A 24370-nucleotide genomic window follows, 5' to 3' on the forward strand; every position below is an offset into this window, starting at 1 on the left:
TGCCAACTCAGTGAAGCGGTTGACATGATGGGCCAGTGCCTGGAGGCTGTTAGGGTCTGGATGGGGGTTAACAAGCTTGTGCTCAATCCAGACAAGACCGAGTGGCTGTTGTGTTTCCCTCCCAAAAACTTGGTCAATATTCCATCACTCAGGCTGGGGGGTGAAAATCTACGTCCCTCAGACAGGGCTCGCAACTTGGGGGTCCTCCTGGATCCACAGCTGACTTTAGAACACCATTTGTCGGCTGTGACCAGGGGGGCATTTGCCCAGGTTCGCCTGGTGCACCAGTTGCGTCCCTACCTGGACCGGGAGGCGCTCGCAACAGTCACTCACGCCCTCATGACCTCAAGACTGGACTACTGCAATGCGCTCTACATGGGGCAGCCCTTGAAGAGTATTTGGAGACTTCAACTCGTCCAGAACGCAGCCGCGCAAGCGATTGTGGGTGCACCTCGGTACACTCACGTTACACCTATCCTCCGCGAGCTGCACTGGTTACCGATCAGTCTCCGGATACGCTTCAAGGTGCTAGTCGTAACTTATAAAGCCCTTCATGGTATTGGATCTGGGTACTTGAGAGACCGCCTGCTGCCAATTACCTCCCACAGACCCATTAGATCTCACAGGGTTGGCCTCCTCCGGGTGCCATCTACCAGCCAATGCCACCTGGCTATTACCCGGGGGAGGGTCTTCTCTGTGGCAGCTCCAGCCCTCTGGAATGAACTCCCGGCAGGGATTCGGACCCTCACCTCTCTCCAGGCCTTCCAAAAAGCCGTCAAAACCTGGCTTTGCCGGCAGGCCTGGGGGTGATGAGTTCCCTCCCTTCTTGACATGTATGGTTGTGCGACTGTTGTTTACTTTTATTATTTCTATTTTGTTTTTTATGTTCCCCTTTTCCCCCCTTGAATTGTTCGCCGCCCTGAGTCCTCCCGGAGAAGGGCGGCATACAAATAATAAAATTCCATTCCATTCCATTCCAAATAATGCATATTGGTAAATCATATTATTTACTGAAATACAATTAAAATGAAAAAAATACTAACGCTAACACTAATGCTAACCCTAACTATCAATTGTCTTAGCTTGTCTCACAAGACCTATGGCGGTACAATGGATAACAACATATATAAATCACTTTAAGCTTCTCCAAGGAGAGGATAAACACAATGGGAAGGAAAAGAATTCCAAAAATAAAAGTAACATGAATAGATTTACATTTAACTTACATAAAGCTCCAAAAATATTTTAACAGAGTGTTGCATTTAAATGTTCATATTCAAAACTAAGCCTTCTCCTAGGAGACTGATACAACTCTTCTTATTTCTTACTGTATGTCAAAGGTTGAATTCTTTCATAATGACTAAGGTGACCAGATTTTCAGATTGGTAAAGAGGGACACCTTTGACTGGGGGGGAGGGGGGCTTGATTAAAAATTTTATATGGAGCAACAAAAATTTTCATATAACGCAAAAATAGTAATTTTTTTTATTTCAACATAACTACAATTTACAAATATAAATTGTAACTCTTGCCAAACATCAACATTTTGATCACGTGACCATGAGGATGCTGCAACGGTCGCTAAGTATGAAAATGATCGCTAAGTGTGAAAAATGGTCATCAGTCACTTTTTTCAATGCCATTGTAACTTTGGTCACTATACCACCTTTCTTGCCACAGTTCTTAAGTGAATAACTGCAGCTGGTATTTTGTATTTTGGATAGAATCTTTTTTTAAATAGTCTAAGACAATTTAAAAAAAGAATCTACACAGAATAAAGCTATTTTAAAAAATCCTATGCACAATAAATAAAATATTATTTTAAAATACATTAAAAAAATAAAAGAAAAAAACCCAGCTCACTTACCAGCAGGCACAAGTCAATCCAGAATGATGTAGATGTTAATACAAAGAACTGATCAAATTAAAATGGTGAAATTAGTCAGGGAAATATTTTGCCATCATTTTTTCTTCCACATGAGCCGATCTCCAACCTCCGTGCCCCTCCCCTCCGGAAAATCCAGGAAGTAACACTCGTGGCCCCTCTAGCCAAGCATTTCCTGAAGCTCTATGGTACTTGGTCATTTGTTCTTATAAAATGAGGTAAAAGGGGCGCGGGGGGGGTCCGTTTTGTTGCTTTAACCTTTTAATATCTTCAGTGAAAGTACTGAGACAGAGAGAGGGATTAGACAGGGTGTCTTTTGTCATGCCCTGGTTAGGATTTCTTAAGCAAATCCACTGGGCTTTCAACATGAAGCCAGAAAATCAGGACTTTTTTAAAATGGCCCGTGACATGGGACAAATTGTTATAAAGCGTGACCGTCCCGCTGAAATCGGGACGTCTGGTCACCTTAATAATGACTCAAGAATGAATTAGCAGTGAACTACCTGCACCAGAATTTTGTACTATTACATTTCTAAAAAAAAAAAAAAAAAGCAAGAGAGAGGCAGCAATATTTTTTAAAAAGCAACATTTCAGGAGCATTCAGCTGTTTCCATTTTTTTAAGCAAATAAATCACAAATGCTACAATTCTCCTCCTCCAGAGCCATCTGCCTGTTTTGCATCCTCCAGAGCCATTAAGAAGGAACAAACTGAAAAATACTGATCCCTTTTAATAATAGAGAGTGGGCTAATCTGCTTTCAAATTTAACTTTTGTTTGGGACAAAACCAAAGAAGCAAATGTTCTCTACCAAAAAGCCAGCTTTTCAGATCACTCCCTGAGCTAATCCCTGGAAGCAATCTCTGGACAAGGCTAGAGCACAGAGAGTAGGGAGAAATAGCTCTCCAATAGCGATCTGAGTAACCAGTTTTAGGGACTGCTCCTCCATTGTTTATATCCCAGATGATCATTATCACAATTTATCCAAATCAAGAATTACTGTCCAACTCTGTTCTTATCTATCCTTTCCCCCCTTTTTCTTTGTTAAGAATCTTTTTAGGTTTTAAAGTTATTCTGTGTCTTTTCAGCTATATGGTGGAGTTAAAAACATGACAAAAATGTTACATTTTGGATCATTTGTGTAAACTTTAATAGACTTCAAATGAAAAACTAGGTACCAAAAGTTAGAGGTATGAAAAACTATGTATGCTATCTCGTATCTCTATATAAACTTTGTCCTGCAAACAATGCATATGCTGTGCCCACAAATTGCATTACATTCCCAGCATCAATTCTTATTTATTTTACTACCTTATTTTTTTTTAAAAAAAATTAATTTAAAACAAATACAACATCCTTCTTTACATGCTATAGAAAGTGTATTAGTTGGTTACAAAAAGACTTTTGTGCATCTCTTCCACAGTCAACAAACATAATAACTTAAGTATTTTAACTCAAATATTTATACATGTCACCATCATCGTATCTCCATTTTCATTTGACTATAATTGTTTGAGCGTCATCATAAAATATACCAAAATTTAATACATAACCACATACTGGCCTTTCAATTACTATTTCTAAAATCATCCACTCACACTAAATCCTTATGTCCCATTCTAGCTAAACATACATAATATTTAATAACAAAGTTTTCTAATCCTCCTTTCCAAATCACTGTTTAAAGTTTACATCCAGTTTCCTTATGTTATACCCATCTCTATATATACGTTGTTATTCTTATCCCTCCTTTATTTGACTATATCCTATATCATAACATTTCCCCCCTAATAATCAAAACATTAATTATATCTAACTTAGTTCATTATATTATACTATTATTATTATTATTATTATTATTATTATTATTATTATTATTATTATACAATTGTATCACAGCGGCCAGTTGTTTCGCCGAATTTGGCAGATTACTAGACGAGTCCCACCCAGGGGCCTAGGACGTCGTAATATATTTTCGTAATATGCGTGCAGAACCAAGCAGTGCGGCTTTTTGCATTTGACTGATGGTGATTTTGTCAATTTTTAACTGTTTTAAATGTAATTCCAGTGCTTTTAGAATAGCACCCAGTATGCCGATTACCACTGGAATTACCACTGCTGGTTTGTGCCAATAGTTGAATTTCGATTTTTAAATCCTGGTATTTCACGATTTTTTCATGTTCCTTCTTGTCAACCCTGCTATCACCTGGTATTGCGATGTCTATGATTGCAACCTTATTTTTCTCAACCAGTGTGATGTCTGGTGTATTATGCGCCAGTATTTTGTCCGTTTATGTACGAAAATCCCATAAGATTTTGACCATCTGATTTTCGGTGACTTTTTCAGGCTTATGTTCCCACCAGTTTGTTGTTGTTTTAATATTATAATTTTTGCACAAATTCCAATGGATCATTTGTGCTACTGAATTGTGCCGCAATTTATAATAAGTCTGCATGATTTTTTTACAGCACCTGAGTATGTGATCAACAGTTTCATCAACTTTTTTGCAAAGTCTGCATTTGGCATCATCAGAGGATTTTTCGATTTTGGCCTTAATGGCATTTGTGCGGATAGTTGTTCTTGCGCAGCCAGGATTAGTGACTCTGTTTCTTTCTTTAATGTACCTATTGTTAACCATAACCAAGTTTGTTCACTGTCCACTTTATCTTTTATTTTTTCCAGAAATTGGCCATGCAGTGCTTTGTTCTGCCAACTCCCCATTCTTGATTTTATCACATCTTTTCTGTATTCTAGTTTCGTCTGTTCGACCTTTAGTAGATTTTTGTTCTTTACTTCGATTAATAGATGTTCTTGACTTTCTTTTAAATAATCAGCCAGTGCATGTTTTTCTTTTTCAACTATTTGCTTCACTTGTAATAATCCTCTGCCACCTGATTTTCAGGGCAGGTACAGTCTATCAGTGTCACTACCTGGATTTAAAGTGTAGTGCATTGTCATTAGTTTCCTGGTTTTTCGGTCCAAAAGGTCCAAATCAGCTTGTGTCCGGTTAACTATACTAGCGGTGTATCTTATAACTGGTATTGCCCAGGTATTTATGGCCTTGATTGTATTTCCACCATTCAATTTAGATTTCAAAATTTTCCTAACTCTGTTGGTGTACTCTCTCCTGACAGTAGTTTTTACTTCTCCATGTTTGATATTATCCAACTGCAGAATGCCTAAGTATTTATACACTTCATTTTCATTGCATTTAATTAGTTGTCCATTGGACATTTCAATTCCCTCACATGTAGTGATTTTGCCCCTTTTTATGGATACAGTGGGACATTTTTCCATGTCAAACTGCATTGAAATATCGGTGCTGAATACTCGGACTGTGTTTGCTAGTGATTGGATTTCTATTTCTGACTTTCCATAGAGTTTCAAATCATCCATATATAATAAATGTGAATTTTTTTCAGGTTCTGCAATTCATTAGGCATTGCCTCTAAGAGACACACATATAAAGGGGATTAGGTAACACATCTCCCAAATCCCCCTTCTCACTCCCAAAAATTTCAACAACTCTTTCTTGCCATCTATGCATCTCAGAGAATAAATCTGTATTTTTGTTTGTTTTCATTTTGTTCACATATTTTTTTGTTATAGAAAATTTTACTTTATTCAAAAAAGATTAAAATACAAAACACAAACATATTTTTTTAAAAATAATAAAATACAACAAAAAGACATTAATAAAAAGTCTCTTAAAAGAAACTAACACATATACACCTAACATCCTCCCTAGTTGAATATTGATTAGTATAATACAGCAATGTTAGTCCCCCCCCCCCGATAACAGGCCAAAATAATTTCAAACTGTTAACATACTAAATCTACTTAAAAATTATTGACCTGACATTTATAAACTATATTAATAACAAAATGGTTAACAATTAACACAATAATAATAAACATATTATGTAAAATATAAGAATAACAGAAATGAATAAAAATTGTAAACTGTAATTTAAAAAAAACCCCAAAGTTGAAATTTCAAAACCTTCTGTTAACCAATGATTATTCTGATCAACTCGCAGAAAATTTACCATGGCTTGAGTACCCAGTCATTCCAAATATTAACCCTAATTGATCCTGGATCAAATATTAGTGTTTGCTTCTTTATACCATCACTTATCAATTGCTGATTGGTTACAGTATTTTTCGAAGTATAAGACACACCAAGATTTTGAAGAGGCAAATTTTTAAAAAAAATTGCATTCTGCAGACCTCCCCAAAACGATCTGTTTTTCGCAAAAATGGGCCCGTTGTTTTTTTTTTAAAGGGCATGAATAGCCTTTAGGAAGCTTGTAGAGAGCTCTTGGGGGGGGTGGCCCCCAAATGAGCAAAAAATGGCCCATTTTAATAAAATCTAAAGTCACATGCCATGTTTCCATATGGAGAACAAAAATTGATGAGACACTCAAATAAATCAAGGAAAGAAAGCAAAAAAAAAAAAAAAAAAAACCAGAAAGAATTCAGGGGGTTGAAATAAATAAGAATTCAGCCTTCCAATTAACCTTTGAAGATATAAACAAAAACAAAAGTTTAAAAAGTGAATTTAAAAATCCCAGTCATGCTTATGATAATGTGCTCCTGATTGAGGATAGCAACACCCATTGATTTTTCAGGGAGCTGCAAGGCTCCCCCTCCCAGGTGGATCCACAGCTATCTAAAAGTCATCTTTGGTCAATCCTAAATGCCACCTTTCAAATCCAGGAGGCACAACTGCCAAAGAATCAGCTCTGGCCGCAAACCCAGCAGAACATAAGAGAAAAAATCCTTATACCTCAACACTCATTTTGGGGAAGAATTTTGCTCCTGTACTTCTGAATTGGTTTTAAGATAGGGAATCCATTATTAGGCTGTCGGAAAATGGGCATCATTATGTGTGTACTAAAACTGGACAGATTACATATTAATTTAAATATTCTCCATTTTTTAAATTTTTCAGTGTGGTCCTTATAATATTCTCATCAACCCAGGAGAAAATTGTGCCTCAATGATTAAATGTATTTCAACCCTGCATCAAAAGAAGGAAGAATTCTTCCCTCTATGTGATCAGACATTTTTTTAAAAGCATTTGATTTTCTGAATCAAATGCTTCTGAATTAAAGAGAAGATGGAGGATTCTAAGAAGAGTTCAGAGAACAGTAACAAAGGTTAGGGGATAGAAGCTAAAACATACAAAGAATAATTGCAGGAATTGGATTTGTCTATAATACAATAGCAGAGTTGGAGGGGACCTTGGAAATCTTCTAGTCCAACCCACTGCCTAGGCAGGAAACCCTACACCATTTCAGACAAATGGCTATCCAGGATCTTCTTAAAGACTTCTGGAGGCAAGCTGTTCCACTGATTAATTGTTCTGTCAGGAAATTTCTCCTCAGTTTCAAGTTGCTTCTCTCCTTGATTAGTTTCCACCCATTGCTTCTTGTTCTGCCCTCAGGTGCTTTGGAGAATAGTTTGACTCCCTCTTCTTTGTGGCAACCCCTGAAATATTGGAAGACTGCTATCATGTCTCCCCCTAGTCCTTCTTTCCGTTAAACTAGACATACCCAGTTCCTGCAACTGTTCTTCATGTTTTAGCCTCCAGTCCCCTAATCATCTTTATTGCTCTTCTCTGCACTCTTTCCAGAGTCTCCATAATACTGAATGCAGTATTCCAAGTGTGGCCTCACCAAGGCATTATAAAGTGGTATTAACACTTCATGTGATCTTGATTCTATTCCTCTGTTTATGCAGCCTAGAACTGTGTTGGCTTTTTTGGCAGCTGCTGCACACTGCTGGCTCATATTTAAATGATTGTCCACTAGGACTCCAAGATCTCTCTCACAGTTACTACTATTGAGGAAAGTACCACCTATACTGTACCTGTGCATTTTGTTTTTCTTGCCTAAATATAGAACCTTACTCTTTTCACCACTGAATTTCATTTAATTAGTGCCCAATGTTCAGGTTTGTGAAGATCCTTCTGTATCTTAAGCCTATCTTCTGGAGTGTTGGCTATTCCTGCCAGCTTGGTGTCATCTGCAAATTTGATGAGTTCCCCATTTATTCCCTCATCCAAATCATTGATGAAGATGTTGAAGAGTACTGGGCCTAAAACAGAGGCTTGGGGTACTCCACTGCATACTTCCCTCCATGCAGATGCAGTTCCATTGAGGACTATACACTGAGTGCGGTTGGTAAGCCAGTTATGAATCCATCTGGTGATGATGCTGTCTAGCCCACATTCTTCTACTTTATCTAATATTAGGTTATGGTCCACCTTATCAAATGCCTTACTGAAGTTCAAGTAAACTATATTGACAGCATTCCTCTGGTCCGCTAATTTTGTCACTTTGTCAAAGAATGCAATAAGATTAGTCTGGCATGATCTGTTTTTGACAAACCCATGTTGGCTTTTGGCTATTACTTTGTTTACTTCTAGGTGTTCACTAATTCGTTGCTTGGTTAACTTTTCCAGAACCTTTCCTGGTATTGAGGTCAGGCTGATAGGTCTGTAGTTTCCTGGATCGGTTTTTTCCCCCTTTTTTTGAAGATGGGAACCACATCAGCTCTTTTCCAGTCCTCTGGCAGTTCCCCAGTGCTCCAGGATCTCTGAAAGATATAGTTCAGTGGTTCTGAGTTCTCGTGTGCAAGTTCCTTCAGAACCCTAGGGTGGAATCCCTCCGGTCCTCGTGATTTGAACTCATCTAGGGTAGACAGGTGCTCACTTACCATTTTCTTCCCTATTTCAATGTGTTCCTAATCTGATTTTTGTGGTGCTGTTTTTGATTGGTTGGACTGTTTTATCCCTTTGTGTAAAGCCAGATGCAAAAAATGAGTTAAATAGTTCTGCTTTCTCCCTGTTGCTTGTCGCCTTCTTGCCAATTTCTCCCAGCAATGGACCAATTGTTTCCTTGACCTTTTTCTTGTTTTTAACATGTTGGAGGAAGGTTTTTTTTTTGTTATTTTTTACTTTTGTGGCAAGTATTTCTTCATTGTGAGCCTTCCAGAAGTTCTGGGTACTCCATCAATGGAGATTTTAAAGAAGAGATTGGACAGCCATTTGTTTGAAATGATATAATTTCCTGCTTGAGCAGAAGGTTAGACCTCCAAGGTCCTTTCCAACTATGTTATCTGTGTTCTGTACCTTCTTTACAATGCTATCAAATATGCTACAGATATATTCATGGAAGGAGAGGCAAAACATTATTATCAACAATTGGCATATCCGTGACCCGACAAATGTGTGCCTGACAACAGCGCGCCAACAAAACCACGGCGATAAAACCATGACGTCGACAGCACACCGACGAATGAGCACAGAAGCGCGCTGACAAAAGAGCGCCAACAGAAGCGCCATTATGGTTAAGGTAAGGGTTCGGGTAAGGGTTACATTTAGGTTTAGGGTTAGGTTTAGGGTAAGGTTCAGGCTTAGGTTTAGGTTAGGGTTACCTTTAGGGTTACCTTTAGGGTTAGGTTTAGAGCACGCTTGTCGGCACTCTTTTGTCGGCGCGCTTCTGTGCTCATTCGCAATTTTGAACTCGCGCTTTTCTCCCCGCGGTTTTGTCGGCGCGGTTTTGTCGAGCATGCATTTGTCGGTGAACCGGCATATCAACAGAATGCAACCTGAATGTAGACTCTCGTGCTTGATAAATAGTAAACCTCTTAGGACTTCATTTCCAAATTGACTATCAAAGAGTTTCGGTATCTCACCTGTCCAGCCAGTATATGCAGAGCAGTCATGAGGATCTGCTGTTTTTAAGCCTTCTTCCATTTGCTGCAATAAGTCTTTAATTTTAGTTGTAATTTTCTTATTAAAATATGAGGTGATCTGCAGAGAAGATAAGGCAGAGAAAGGTCTGATTCAGTTAACAAATTAAAGTTTCGTGAATAAAACATACAAATCTTAAGCAATAAATCACATTTAAATAATAACATTTATGCAATAAATTACATTACACATGTAATATGTAAACAATGGAGAGGTTATAAAAAGTTTGGGGACTGAAATATTTTAACCCTCAAAACTTTCCATTTTGGATGGAATTAATTATTTTACCTGAATTGTTCAAACCTTACTGGAAACATTCCATTTTGAAATGCAGCATTTTGACTACAAAACAGAAATCACAACACTCCCCCTTCAAAAACAGTACATTCCAGCATGTCCCAAGCCCAGTTCTGAATTTGGAACACGGTATTTTGTATTTCATCATTTTGATCCTGAACTGTTTTACATCTTCCTAATTCACACAAAATTGAAAGCCAAATCAGCAAAACCACATTAAGTTTTAACATTATGCATGAGCTTAGGCATCATGTTTATTTAGCACTCAAAGGAATACAACATCTAGCAACTTTGAGACTTAATGTTTCATAATGATTTAATTACTCTGGCCAAGTAAAACTTTCAACAAAACTTTCAACTTTCAACAACTTCTCTGTCCCTGCTTCAACCACCTTTTTTTTTTTAACTTTACAGGTATTGTTTTGGCAGCAAATATAAAAATAAAGGGCACTCATTTATTGTTTCTTGCTATATGATTGCATGCTTTCAGTAAGGTTTCATTCAAATTTCCTTTGTTTTTCAATTTTTTCTTTGAAAGAACAAGAATTTTGTAATTTAGCATTAATAATGGATTGCTTTTTGTTCATAAATGAGGAGAAGAAGACAAGAAGCAACTACAGGTATTTATGTTACTAAGGGAGACATTTGTTAAGTGAGGTTTGCCCCATTTTACGAACTTTCTTGCCATAGTTTTTAAATGAATCATTGTAGTTGTTAAGTTAGTAACATAGTTGTTAAGTAAATCTGGTTCCCCATTGATTTTGCTTGTCAGAAGATTGAAAAGCTGATCACATGTCTCACGACATTTGCAACTGTCGTAAATATGAACCAGTTCTCAAGCATCCAAATTTTGATCATGTGACTATGGCAATGCTGCAATTGTCATGTGTGAAAAATGGTCATGTCACTTTTTTCAGTGATTGTTCTTTCTTAGTTGGCAAAAATGTATGTTGCATATTAAACATGTATGCTCTACTATAACTCAATAAAGTAATGCACACGGTAAGCTACATAAACATTATATTAAGATTGACTTCCGGGGCGGGACCTTGCTGATGGCGGCAGCTTAACGAGCTGCCCCCGGGTTCCTGGCCGCGTTATCTGCCTAAATACCTGGTAGATACCTCATTCTTCAGGCAAAGAAGAGTGAGAGAGAGATCCAGCTGGTAAGAGCTTTTCTTTGAAGTTTGCAGCTTTTTTTTTGCTGAGAATGGAAGGGGGGCCAACCGAAGGCTGAATCACATCTCCGTGCCAGAAATTCTGGCTGTAATCATTACGGCGCAAAGTAAGGAACCCCCGCTTAGGACAATTTTTGATATATTTATTTGAGATTAATACAAGCAGAGTCCGTACCCGAGAACCTTATCTGCCTTTTTTTTTAAAAGAAAGAGTTTTCTTTGTGCACTTGGTTTTTTAAAAAATAAGCTCCTAAAATGGCGGGTGCCACATTCCTAACTGTCCGGCAAAGAAAAAGATCAAAGGAACAGCCAGATAGCATTCTCTTACTAATTAGTTTTGTTTCTCTGAAGAGCTTACAAGACTTTTTTCTTATCAACTTTTAAAAGCTTTAAAAGACTCCTTGTTAATATAGAGACATTCCAAACAGAGATGAATATGCTGAACTGTTTCGTTACAATGCTAATCTTTTGAAACCTGCTTTGTTACAATGCTCTTTTCTGAAACCTTTTGAAAAACCTCTAAGAACAAATAAAGGGGGGACTTAATACTTTCTTCCTTCGTAAGCTACACAACGGGCCAGCAGAGTTTGAATAATTGTTGAATAATTGTTTGAAGAAAAGATATAATGGCATCAAAATTAAATTCGGGGAGACCTCTCACGCGTACATCTCACGCACTTGGCACAAAGTTGCAGCTTCCACCCTCTATGCCCCCTACTGGAGAATTGCTAATGAAAGAACTTTTTTTTTGAGACTCTTAGAGAATTTAGAGAGCAGAATTTAGAAACTTTCAGAGAATTCAGAGAGGAGATAAAGAAATTTAATGCAGACTTATATGATAAGCTTGATACTAGGATTGCCAAAACAAAGGACGATATGGTGGGACTTGTAACTGTATTGACAGAATATGTTTCTGGAATGGAAGATAAGCTAGAGGTTCTTGATGAAGCCAACACTAACTTGACATCCAAAATTGAAGTGGTGCAACAAAAAGTTGAAAACGCTGAAAAACAAATTGTTATGATACACTACAAACAGATGGAGCTTGCATTAAGAGTCAGGGGGCTGCGTGAAAACGAACAGGAGAACTTGAAACAGATTTTCTCAGAGGCTTTTAACCGTATGGTGGAAAGACCGGGGTCCAACTTTGACTGGCAGATCGAAAAAATTTATCGCGCTAACTCTTGGGTGGCAAAACAGAGGCAACTCCCCCGAGATGTAATTATATACTTTACTACAAGAGAGTTTAGAAACATGATACTACAAGAGTCTTATAATACCAGGCTTCAAATTGGCGGACAGGACTTGATTGTCTTGAAAGAAATACCACCCCAAATGCTAAGAGCCAGGAGAGATTATGCTTTTCTAGTGGAAGAACTCAGAAACCGTCAGATACAGTATAGATGGGATGTGCCATTTGGTATCATAATTACATTTGATAAGCAAAAATATCGTCTCAACTCTGTATGGGAAGCCCGAGATTTTTATCACAAGACTCTGAAGGTGGGACACCCTGAATTATCTGGATCTGGAGAAAGACCACGAGAAGGACAAGATAAACAGCAAATCACACAACTACCAGACAAAAAGCACCATTTCCTCCTTCCGGAAGGGCAAGGGACCAGGGAACAGAGATCTAGCCGTATGACTACCAGACGAATGGGAAAACAAGGCATATTGCAACAACCTTAATAATCATCGGCCATTGATCAAGGAGTTATGGTCTGAACTCTTTACAGAAGAGAAAGAAAATATTTCACTATCTCAAACAGTTCAAGAACGATATAATTTGTCTGCAAGAAATTCATATCAAATCAACTGATCAAAAATATCTGTTCAACCCCGAACTTGGTCAATATTTTGTGACCTCTGCTACGGAAAAGAAAAATGGTATAGTTGGATACTTAAGAAAAGACATTAAGGCTGAATTAATTGAAGCAGATCCCTTTGGAAGATATATCGCATTAGACCTAATTCTAGAAGGGAAAAAGACTTGATGGACAACTTCGAATTGAGAAATGTTTGGCGAGAAAGAAACACAGAGGCATATGACTTCACCCCTTTTTCTGATGGACATCAATCCCTTTCAAGGATTGACTTTATACAAATCACTAATGATTTATTTTCTAGGGTGAAGAAGACAAAGATTGCGGCGAGGGTCCTTTTGGATCATAACCCAGTCTGGACGGAATTGGGAAGGGTAGTGCAGGCAAGAAGGTCTTGGAGGTCGAATTTAGATATGAAAAGTATATTAATGATTGTAAAAAATTGCCATCTGAATACTTTGTTCTGAATACGAATAAGGGTATATTCATGGAATTTGTAGGGGATGTAAGTAAAGCATATATGAGAGGAGTACTGATGAATATAAACAAAATACATAGACATAAACAAGGGCAAAAACGAAAAGAATTGGAAGAGGAAATCAAAAGAAAAATTTGAAATGTATCCAAATTGTGTTATAGAGGGAAGGAGGTACAAAGGGGACAAAATTAAGGGTTTAGATATAGACAGATACTTAGATAAAGAGATAATACCCCTAGTTAGAGAAGAGTACAGGCAAAAGTTGAACTAACAAATAACTTCTGGGGAAATCCTGCAGGTAATCAAACAACTAAGATTAGGAACAATGTAAACTGCTTAAAGTTTGTGTAATGGCAAGAAGCTGAGTTCAACACAGAGATTTTACTGACTTTTTTTTTTCTTTCTTTTTTTTTAATTTCCTTGGTTTTAATATATCTTAGACTGTGTTTGATAAAAAGCTATACCGTGTACGGGCTCTGGGAAGTTGGGGGGGGAAGGGAGGTGGGGTCATAGGGGGGAGGGGGGAAATATAGTATGTGCTAGATTTTAAAGTAACATGATTGCACTTGTATACTGTTGCCTTTTTAATTCTAGTGTAAAAATAAGAAGCTGAATATATTGATAGATAGTAGAAATACACCGAAGGGAGGAGCAGAGGGAAAGAAGAAAGAGGGGTAGAGAGGGTGGGAGAGAGGATCGGAAGGAGGGTGAGATGGAAGTGAGGGAGTGTATTGGGAGAAAGGAGTGATAGAGGGGGAGGGGAAGTAGGAGAGGGGAATGTTGGAGGGGAGAAAGGAAAGTTGGAGGGGGGTGAAAGAAAGGGTGTATGGAGGGTTGAAGTGGTATATTGGGTTTGTATTTTGGGGAGTATTTTTGACAAGGATGGCTGTGTTTGTTGCTCAATGCTATATGGCCCCGGTTATGCACAGTATATATGTGACTGTATGAAATGAAAATGAAAATAAAACATATTTGAAACACAACATTATATTAAGATTTAGGTTTGCATTACAAAGTATCAACCATTATTTGGGCTCAATGTAATATTTTTGAAGAGATGTCCAGCAAATCTTTCAACTTAATGTGCTGAATTTGAGCTACAGGAATCTGATAATATGCAGAAAATAATGAGCTGAAACTAGCCAACCTGTCATACGATATTTTGAAGGGATGATTTATTCATCCAATAAAGAGAAAATAGCCATCTACAACCATAAGATTTCCAAGAAGGTATTATTTCTTTAGAAGAAGTTTAGTATTTTGTAAAGAACTAGCCTACAACTTGACAATATTACAATTATGGGCCACTGGGTAATATTTTCTTTCTAAGCAGTGGATTAGCAATTTTTGTTACTTGAAACAGATTTATTTTCAAATCTATTTAAATTCCTGCTTTTAGTTATTCTCTAGGAAGAAATCCCTTATTTCAATAGTGTGTGATTCTATAGATTACAATGGATTTTTCAGTGGCCTTTCACACCATTAGTCATGAATCATTCCAAATACATATACTGAGCTGGAGTATGGACTTCATTATTTGATGTCCAATACCTTGGCATTTAGAACTGTACATTTTTAAATACATATATATTTTAAAATGTATTTGGTGTATTTAACTTCAAACATTTAAATGAGTGCATACATTTCAAGCATACATTTCCCCTCTGCTTGCTATATCAATTACAGTAAGGGTTTCTGACAGTATATAAAAATAGTCTTTTTGGGACCATGTTAGGTGATTTACCAAAACAGTAACTCTGAGTCTTCAGTACAAATAAAAAGTATGATCAATCTCAAGTGTATGCTAAATAACTAAACATCACTAAATCATCTGAAGTTGTCCCAATTAACTATTTCCTCCAGCTAAATAATGTTTGCCATGAATTATCATTAGTCTTAAACTCACTCCTAAAGAACCAGTTAGAGTCTAAACTGAATCTAAACTGAGTTATTGCTGTTCAAAATATCAGGGTACATATACTCAGTAAATTAATTTTTAATATTCATGGTTCAACTACACAAAGTCTATTTTAGTCCTAGAAAAAAATTGACAACTGAAGGCAACTTCTGATTGTGCTTTGCAAACCATCTGTCATAACTCAGGTACTCAAGTTATATTTGACAAAATATTATGAGTCTGTGATAATGGTCTTGACATTAAAGTCAAAATAAATGACAAGCAGCAGTTATTGTGCATATCATTTGCTTATTAATTTGAATATAGACATTGGTTTGGAGAAAATATAAGCATTCAGAAATAGAAAGCTGGAGATGAGACAGATGGGATATGAGAACAAAAGCAAAAAATCCCACTCGTAGGTGTGAACTGCAGGCAAGTGTTAATGGTAGGAGCTGTAGATTTCAGAGAGAATGAATTTGGAAGTCTGACATGATAGTTTTCTATTTTTATTATCTATAGTTCATATATAAAATACATATTTTAAAATATTTTAAATATAACATTCAGATTTCCTTTAGGTAAAACCCTTGCCTTTCTCTATTGTATCAAAAAAACCTTGTTGCCTCTCCTTATAGGTACAAATGTGAAAGTTCTATTTTGATGCAATTAGGAAGCAGAAAAAATGCAGTTCTGCTTTGCAGAACTTACAAAGTGAAGTTCACTCACAGAATTCCCTCCAAGTTGGAGGAACCCTATCTGGTTTTGCAATCAGCACCATTTTAATTTTTCAAAAAATCCCAATGTAGTTCCAGGGAGATTGTTTTTGCTTGAAAGAAAAATATTGCAACTTGGCAGATTTGGTAGTTGCCCAGTGATGCTGCATTAGTGTCAATTCTGTATCCTGGAAACAATTCAGGATTCAAGCATTTCAGATTTGTGAACTACCAAGTGACAGCCAGATATCCATATATGGCAGCCTCCTCTGAGGTTGAAATGAAAAACAATTATCATTAACAATTGTCATTACTTATTTCGAGATAATATACTGGTCTTTGGGACAAGAAAAAAAGGCAAAAAGTTTCTACTCTAAACAGAAAAATCCACTATATTAAAAAGAGAGTTAAAGGAAAAATGTGGAAAGGTTTTGGAAGGAAAATTGGCAGACTAGGAAATTACAATTTATTAATTTTTTTGCAAGGCTGAAATAAGGCTTAAGACTGGATTGGAATTTATAAACATTAGCTTTATATTCTTACCTAAATACCGTATATACTCGAGTATAAGCCGAGTTTTTCAGCCCACTTTTTGGGCTGAAAAAAGCCGCTCGGCTTATACTCGAGTCTACAACTGGATCCGGCAGTGCTGTTGCCTGTTGGAGGAGGAGGAGGCGAACCAGCCTGCCACCGCCGGCCACCGCCACCCCGCCGCTCTTCCCGCCCCCTTCCAAGCCCCACAGTCCAGCGGACGCAGCAGAAGCAGCCCCGGGGCTCCGCTGCCGCTCCCTGCATTTTGTGGACGGGGTCTCGCAGGAAGGAATCCCCTCTCCAAGGGATCCCTGTCCAGAAAATGCGGGGAGCGGCAGCGGAGCCCTGGGGCTGCTTCTGCTCCGTCCGCTCCTCTCTGCTCTCCTGTCGCCAGCTGGTGGGGCTGACCCTGATCCATAAACACTGCCGAATTCAGCCTCGGATCTTTGTCGGGACCTCTTTCTGGTCCACCTCTGAAGTCCATATTCTCCATAGTCTCTCAAACTGCTCCCCCCCACCTCCAGTTTCTTCCTAGTTTGATCCCACGCGCTGCTGACCTAGGAACCGCATACCTGCCAGCAGTTTTTTCAGGCTGCTCCCAGATGGGAAGGGAGGGGGATTGTATTAGCCAAAGGGGGGAAAGCGAGCGAGCGAGCGAAGCAGTGGGAGGGGGAAAGGGTCCCTGTGAAGCCCTGCGGCCAAGGAGCGCTGCCTGCTTTTAAAGAAAACCTGGAAGGGGAAGAGGGCGGGTTTTTTCCCCTCAGTTGTGAGGGCAATGCTGCTCGTGACTTTCCCCTAAATGTTGGAGAAAACTTTTCACCGCTGTCCTCCTCGGCTCATTTGGGAAGGACGATTGTAACAGGTTGAGATTTCCTTTCAAAACAAAACAAAACCAACCCCTCCCCCGGTCCCAATGTTTCAAACAACCCCCTTTCCTGCTGGGAAGAGCCCAGCCAACCCCCCCGTCCCTTCCCATTCGAAAGGGAAGCTCGTATCACCTTCTAGAGAAAGTGGCAAATGCCCTCCGTGACTTCCTTGGTTTTTCTCCGGGCTCTGCTCTTCGGCATTGCCCTTGGGGAAAACTGCCGCGGTTTGTTTCCTTGAATATATTAACAGGCGCGTGGAAAGCAACTAAGCCAAGGAGCGTACGTAGTCCAGCCAAGCGAGTCTAGTTTCCTGGGGTCCCTTGCTCGCTCGCTTTCCCCCCTTTGGCTAATTTGGGCTTCTCTTTCAAAGAAAGAAAAAAAGAAAGAAAGAAAGAGGAGGAGCCAGGGTGTAGAAGGGGTTTACAATCCCATCTGGGAGCAGCCTGAAAAACTGCTGCCGCGCCACGCCTGCGCCCCAAACAGAGCTGGGTCCAATCAGCCTTTTTTCCCCTTTTTATGCCCTGTCTCAGACGTGCAGGCGCGCATGCTGTGAACTTGCCCACTTAGACGTCGAGGTTGCCGCGTGCACTCTTGTATTTTCCCCTTCCTCTTACGTGTCCCCCTTGGTGCAGCGGGCTAACGCTGGTGAAAGGAGTGGGGTGGACACAACTGGTAAATTATAAACCACAGATTTTAATCCTATTTAATTTTTAATGGTATCAAATTTAGCTATAAAGAAGAGAGAAAGAAAGAGGGAGTGTGTGCACAGGAGTGTGGATTTTCTAAAAATCCCATTGAATCCAGAGGAGGGAAGAGAGAAAGAAAGAAGGAGTGTATGAGGGTGGGAGATTTCCTAAACCCCATTGAATCCAGAGGAGGGAAGAAAGAAAGAAAGAAGAAGTGTGTGCACAGGAGTGTGGATTTTCTAAAAATCCCATTGAATCCAGAGGAGGGAAGAGAGAAAGAAAGAAGGAGTGTATGAGGGTGGGAGATTTCCTAAACCCCATTGAATCCAGAGGAGGGAAGAAAGAAAGAAAGAAGAAGTGTGTGCACAGGAGTGTGGATTTTCTAAAAATCCCATTGAATCCAGAGGAGGGAAGAGAGAAAGAAAGAAGGAGTGTATGAGGGTGGGAGAACGACAGCTCTGATGGTGATGACTGCGAACTCAGTGATGATGACAATGTCTATGCTGATAACCTCACACTAGCTAATGCTGAAGCTCTGTTTGGACATACAGATGATGAGGAGGAATCCAGTTTTGAAGGATTTTAACTCTTATGTTTTAGCTTGGTTGCTGAATGAGCTAAGGTTTTTGTACATTTAAAGTTATTGTTGATACCATATTGTTTTTATTGACCCTCTTTTCCACTTACAGAGCTAGTTATTTATTTATAAATAAATAATATTTATTTATTCAAAAACATTATTGGTATCTATTTTTATTTTTGAAATTTACCGGTAGCTGCTGCATTTCCCACCCTAGGCTTATACTCGAGTCAATAACTTTTCCAGCTTTTTGGGGTAAAATTAGGTGCCTCGGCTTATATTCGGGTCGGCTTATACTCGAGTATATACGGTAACCATATAACTGTGAAGCACAGCAGCTTCTCTGGACAGCACATATTCCAACTTTTATTGAGCAAAATGGGTAACAAGATATTTTAATATTATAGTTATAGTCATGGAAACAGCAGGAATTGGATTTCTGTTTTTTTTTTTAAATTTTGTTTGCTTATTTGTTTTTTCCTGTTCACTCCTAGACAAGTTTGCTTAAAATATACATCCAAGGCACATGGTGGGTGGGTGAGTGATTGCATTAGTTAATATCCTGCCAAGCATTATTATTTGTTTGGATATTGAATTTTGTTGCTATAATCCTGGAAGACTCAGGGAAATACCAAAAGAGAGCTGTAGTTTGCTTATTTCAGGTTTAGAACCAGAGAATAGCTGGTTCAGATGGGCAGATAGCTACACTTCTTGAAAGTAGATCCTACAGAAGTCAGGAAGGCTTATTTCTGAGTACAGATTACAAGGTATAATGGATTTCCCTATCATCTGCTTAAAGATGTCAGTCAATTCTACAATTATTTTCCAAAAGCCTCCTTTTGCATAAGTGACCTTTCTATGACTTATTATATTGAACTGGCTCAAATAAGCAAATTTTATTTCAGAACATGGGAAAATTGTTGCCAGAAATTGTTACCATAAACCTTAACACTTCCCCACATTTTCAGAGCATACCAAATTGTACTTCCAATTTATACTGATTCAGTATAATTACATATTATATCAGTATATATCCTGTGAAAGAAAATTCATAGAAATTCTGGTAGTTCTGATGCACAAGATGGACAGACTGGGATTGACAAGGGATAATTATCAATAATTGATTAAAGTGCAGACTTTATGCTCGTTTGGGAAAATTCATGATAGTTAAAGAAATATCAGATATTTTCTTCAAGTCTATTTGTTAAGATACTGGAATGTTAACGGCGACTATCTATCACTTCATATGACAAGTTCTCCAATTTATACTTCTATCATATTTATTTATTTGATTTTTATCCTATCTTAGGTTTTTTGCCAGCTCAACCTTGCTTACATCCCTAACGTTCCTGTCTCCTATTTTCACACATCCCTGCAAGGTAGGTTGGGTTAGGTTAGTAGGCAGTGACAGGCCAAAATCACTCAACAGGCTTACATAGGAGTTCCCAGACACCTTCCTAAAAGTCTGATAAAGCAGATGAGGTTCACAGGATGGAATCCTGCTCCTCCATTGATATAACAATAATTTCAATATATGAGTAATTTCAGTAATCATCCCATTATATTTTCCACCAGCCTGGTAATATGTGAAAGACAGCTAAACATCACTGATATACTATTTTTTAAAAACAGTCATACAGACAAGGACGCAGCCCTTCCATCCAGTTCCTGACGTTGGCGGGGCTTTGATTAGCTCTCAAGTTCTTCCACACGCTTTGGGTGTGGAGAAAGGCCTGGAGGCGAAGGAGCCTTGTATTAACGCGAGGGACCTAAAAGAGGGAGACACAAATGCTAGGCGAGAACTTAGATAGAAACCTGCGGTCCATAACGGAACGCCCAGACACCAAAAAGAGCCCCTTTTCCCTCAGAAGAGACTCCGGCCGGGCCTGCATTTAGCTTACCTGCCCGTCGCTCTCGAAGGGAAAGGAGTCGTCTCGTTGGGGCGAAGCCGAACTGCATCGATTGCCTTCCAAGTCGCTGGGGGTAGGCAAAGTGCTGCTGCCCGAGGCGGTGCTTCCATGAGGCTGATAATCTGGATAGGGGTTGTTGAACGCCCTCTCCTCCATCTCCGCTTCGCTTCCCAATTGCACCTTCAGCCGTTTGGACATGCCCTCTCCCATCTCAGCCTGCCCCCCTGCCCTCCCACCGTCGAACGGCGAGCCAAGCAGGACAAACTCCCCAGCCAGCGATAATAACAGCAACGCGCTTTAGAGGTCGCAAAACGGCAACTGCGATCGGCGCCTAGGAAGACAGCAGCTGTTGCATACCAGCCAAAAATTAAGGGGCGGGGGGGTTCGGCAGGTGGTGAAGTTATCTCTACCAGGGAAGGTTGAGAAATACGACACGCCTCATCGCGGAGGGAAAACCAAAGCGGGGTGAATATCTAAAATCCTTAGCAATTAAGGATTAAAGGGTTAACGCCAGTCCTAGTCAATCTGCAAGATGACAGGACCGATGTGAGACTATTGTTTGTTGTTTTCTCTTCATTCTGATCTTAATTCCAGCCAGCTTTCAATGTGTGTAGGCACATGTATAAATAATTATTCGTTACCACCCCATTCTCAGGTTAAGGGCCAGAGAAACACCACACCACACTCCCAACGATGGGGCAGTTTCCTGCAAATTTAGGAAGAAAATATAAGAGGGCTACCCCTCCTGCGGCACACCTGGGATGGGCAAATTAGGGAATCATCTGGGACTCGAGGGTATCCTCTAATCCCCCATTTCCGATGGATATCCTCCCTTCTCCGAGACAGTCAGGCTGTCGGTGTCGCCGCTGCGGCACTTATTAACAAGCTCCGAGGCTGCAAAACGGAGATTCTGCCTCCTGCCTCTCGGCAACCGAAAACGATCGTCTCCAGAATCATTTTAGATTAAGATCATCAGGATCAACAAGGGGAAAGAAAACCCAAAGAGTAGAGAATAGACGAGCAACTCCTTATTCAGGGACATTCGAATCCTCTGACCTGCAGGGACCATCAGAAGAGAAGAGTGGAGACAATAAAACAGCCCTTTGAAGCTTTTTCTGGTTGGTTTTCTATCCTCTTCTGTTCTGACAAATGGACATTCAGTCCAGGTAGAGCTCGATCCTTCTTCAGATGATCAGATTAATATTAGTACAAATACAACAAAGACTGTAAGAAGTAAAGAAAATCATGGAGGTAGTGGAAGAATCACTAATGGCTACTGGCCCTCTTCCCACCTTTGCTTTCCAGCAGCTTCTGTCTTTGTGGCTGTGAAATCAGTGTGTGTTTGCCTTATAGTGCCAGCAAATAAACACGCAAAATCAATTGTAAATGACGATAGACTCAGGAGGTGGGACGGCTCAGCCAGTTTACCTCACAGAACGTACAGAAACAATCCTTCCTAACTGACATACACTCATACTTCTATAGAACACATTTGTTTCACAAAAGGATGTTGAAGGTAACAAAATGAGTTTTAAAAAACAACCCTACCTCTTGACAGACTTGCTCAATATAAAGAAATGTCATTTTTTTGCAGCTATAATTTCATTCGTTAAAAAAAACGTAGAAGGGAACCTTTGTCAAACTATGTTGGAATTCACCTGCCTGGGGAAGTGATTGGAGGAATTGTCTTTCAACCATATTGCTTCACACCCTCAGGTTTCATTTTGGAAATTTCTTTTAAGATGCATCTGATTTATAAATATACTGTACATGTGATTTCTACAAAGCAATACTGTGCTGGCTATAAAGCAGGGACATTAATAGAAATACTTTTACATTAAATATATTCCTATTTAATTTTACATCCGAATATCCAACATTTTTCCACCAGCACCTTTGTCACTGCAATCCTGTATAATTTCCAATGTTGTTGTATTTGTATTGAAGACGTTTTTTTTTCAAAATCTGTTAGTATAAACATTATCACATCCAGATCTCTGTCTCCATGCCTTATCCACATATCTCTGGATAAGAAGTTGCCTAATATTATTTATAATAATAAATATAATAAATATAGCCGCCCGGAGTCCTCCGGGATTGGGCGGCTTATAAATCTATTAAATACAATACAATTAAATACAAATACAATAATAGTATATTATAAAGTGATCTCCTCTGACTGGCCCCAGGTTTTAGGCATTTTTTTCTTTTATCTATTTATACTTTTTAACTGGAGATATTGGGGCTTAAATTTGGGGTCTGCTTTTGGCTATTACTGTTGTGATCCTACCCAGATTCTTCTCCATCATTATATGAAACCACGTACATAAGTGAGAACCATGGCCATTTACAACCATCTGGCTAGCTGTGTCTTTCTGTCTGTCCTGATTTGGAAACAGAAAATATTCCAAAGCCTTTTAGGTAATCTAAAAGTATAAAGTAAGATAATGTTTGCAAGCAAGATAGATGGCCCTTTTGTGGATTATTTAGCCATCCGTAGGGGGATCATGAATGAAAAGCTTATAAATAAGGAGAGCTGTGGATTTTGTAGAACATGTAAATAAAGTTGATTACTTAAAGTAGCAGAACAGCAGCTTAGAACATAGAAGGAATTTTGTAATTTGTGGCAGTTGCTCTGCCAGACTAAATTGTATTTACTACCTGGTTTGTTGCAATCAAAACCATTGGATCTATGATGGAGCCCTCTGTCACAGTCTTTTGTATTTAGGAAAATGATTGGAGATGGATGTGTTTTGTATTTCAGCTTTATATTCTTACAAGGATTCTTGCTGAATATGTAGTACAGGCTGCTTTGAACCATAAAGTACCTTCCATTAGAAATTATGAAAAATATTTTATCATCCCTGTCTCAAAATAGTGCCAAATTGATGCTTCAGAATTAAGCTATTTTATTGATAGATTTATTTTTAATTTAGTTATTGAATTTTTGACTCTGACCTATAAGATTTAAAAGCTTGAGTTATGAGAGGATGACTCATCAAAATTACCCAATGAATTTGATGGTTGACAATGATCTAATACCTGACTCTCTTCAGTCCTGAGTAAGTTCCCTGTCTATTATGTCACATTCCAGTCAGGATCTAGGTCAAGGGGGTCAAACTCAAGGCCTGGGGGTCGGATTTGGCCTGCAGGGTGGCTAGATTTGGTCCAGGGGGCAGTTCTGGTAACAGTGAAAGACTTGCCCATGGTGCCTCTTATCAATGAAAAAGGACCTCAGGAGGGCTGCATGCGGCATTCCTGAACTCTGTTTTTGCTGGCAGAGAGTTGCAGGAGACTGTCACAGCCAAAATTGAAGCTCAGGAGCCCATTTTCTCTGGCAGAGCACTCAGGCCACCACAAGCACCCCTGACACAAGTGGCGTCAAGCTGGCAACACCCCTCAATCCCCCAAGGTCAAACACAATACTGATGCAGCCCTCAACGAAATTGTGTTTGACACCATTGATCCAGAATTGCAATGTCTTTTATATTATGAGAACAAGGCTACTTTTTGTAGGTAGTCCACTTTTTGCAGTGTGGTTTTAATTGTTGATCATAATTCAAAATGAACATTTTGTCAAAAAACCTAGAAATGCCTAAAAAACTAATTAGCTCTCCCCATGTCAATTGGTGAAAGTAAGGAGTGGAAAACCAATGCCTTCAAATGTTGCTGCCATAGTCTTGGCTTAATGAATGTACACTAATAGGAAACAGTAAAGTTAAATCCTGTTTGATGAGTTTATTTTTCATGTGTCACCAGC

At 38.9% G+C, this 24370-nt stretch overlaps 1 protein-coding gene across 3 annotated transcripts in view; it reads right to left on the bottom strand.

Annotated features, from left to right (window-relative positions):
* Nucleotides 1–21930, bottom strand: part of LANCL2 (LanC like 2) — a 44661-nt gene extending 22731 nt beyond the window's left edge. For 2 of the 3 annotated variants that reach the window (XM_032235565.1, XM_032235564.1), the window contains exons 1-2: nucleotides 20602–21660; nucleotides 9588–9705 (exon numbers count right to left, since the gene is read on the bottom strand). In XM_032235565.1, the coding sequence (XP_032091456.1) occupies nucleotides 9588–9705; nucleotides 20602–20820 (337 nt within the window). In that variant the 5' untranslated portion in view covers nucleotides 20821–21660. The other variant, XM_032235566.1, reaches the window with a different exon arrangement.
* Between the last annotated feature and the right edge of the window lie 2440 nt (nucleotides 21931–24370).

The sequence above is a fragment of the Thamnophis elegans genome, chromosome Z (assembly GCF_009769535.1).
Source record: "Thamnophis elegans isolate rThaEle1 chromosome Z, rThaEle1.pri, whole genome shotgun sequence".
NCBI lineage: Eukaryota > Metazoa > Chordata > Lepidosauria > Squamata > Colubridae > Thamnophis > Thamnophis elegans.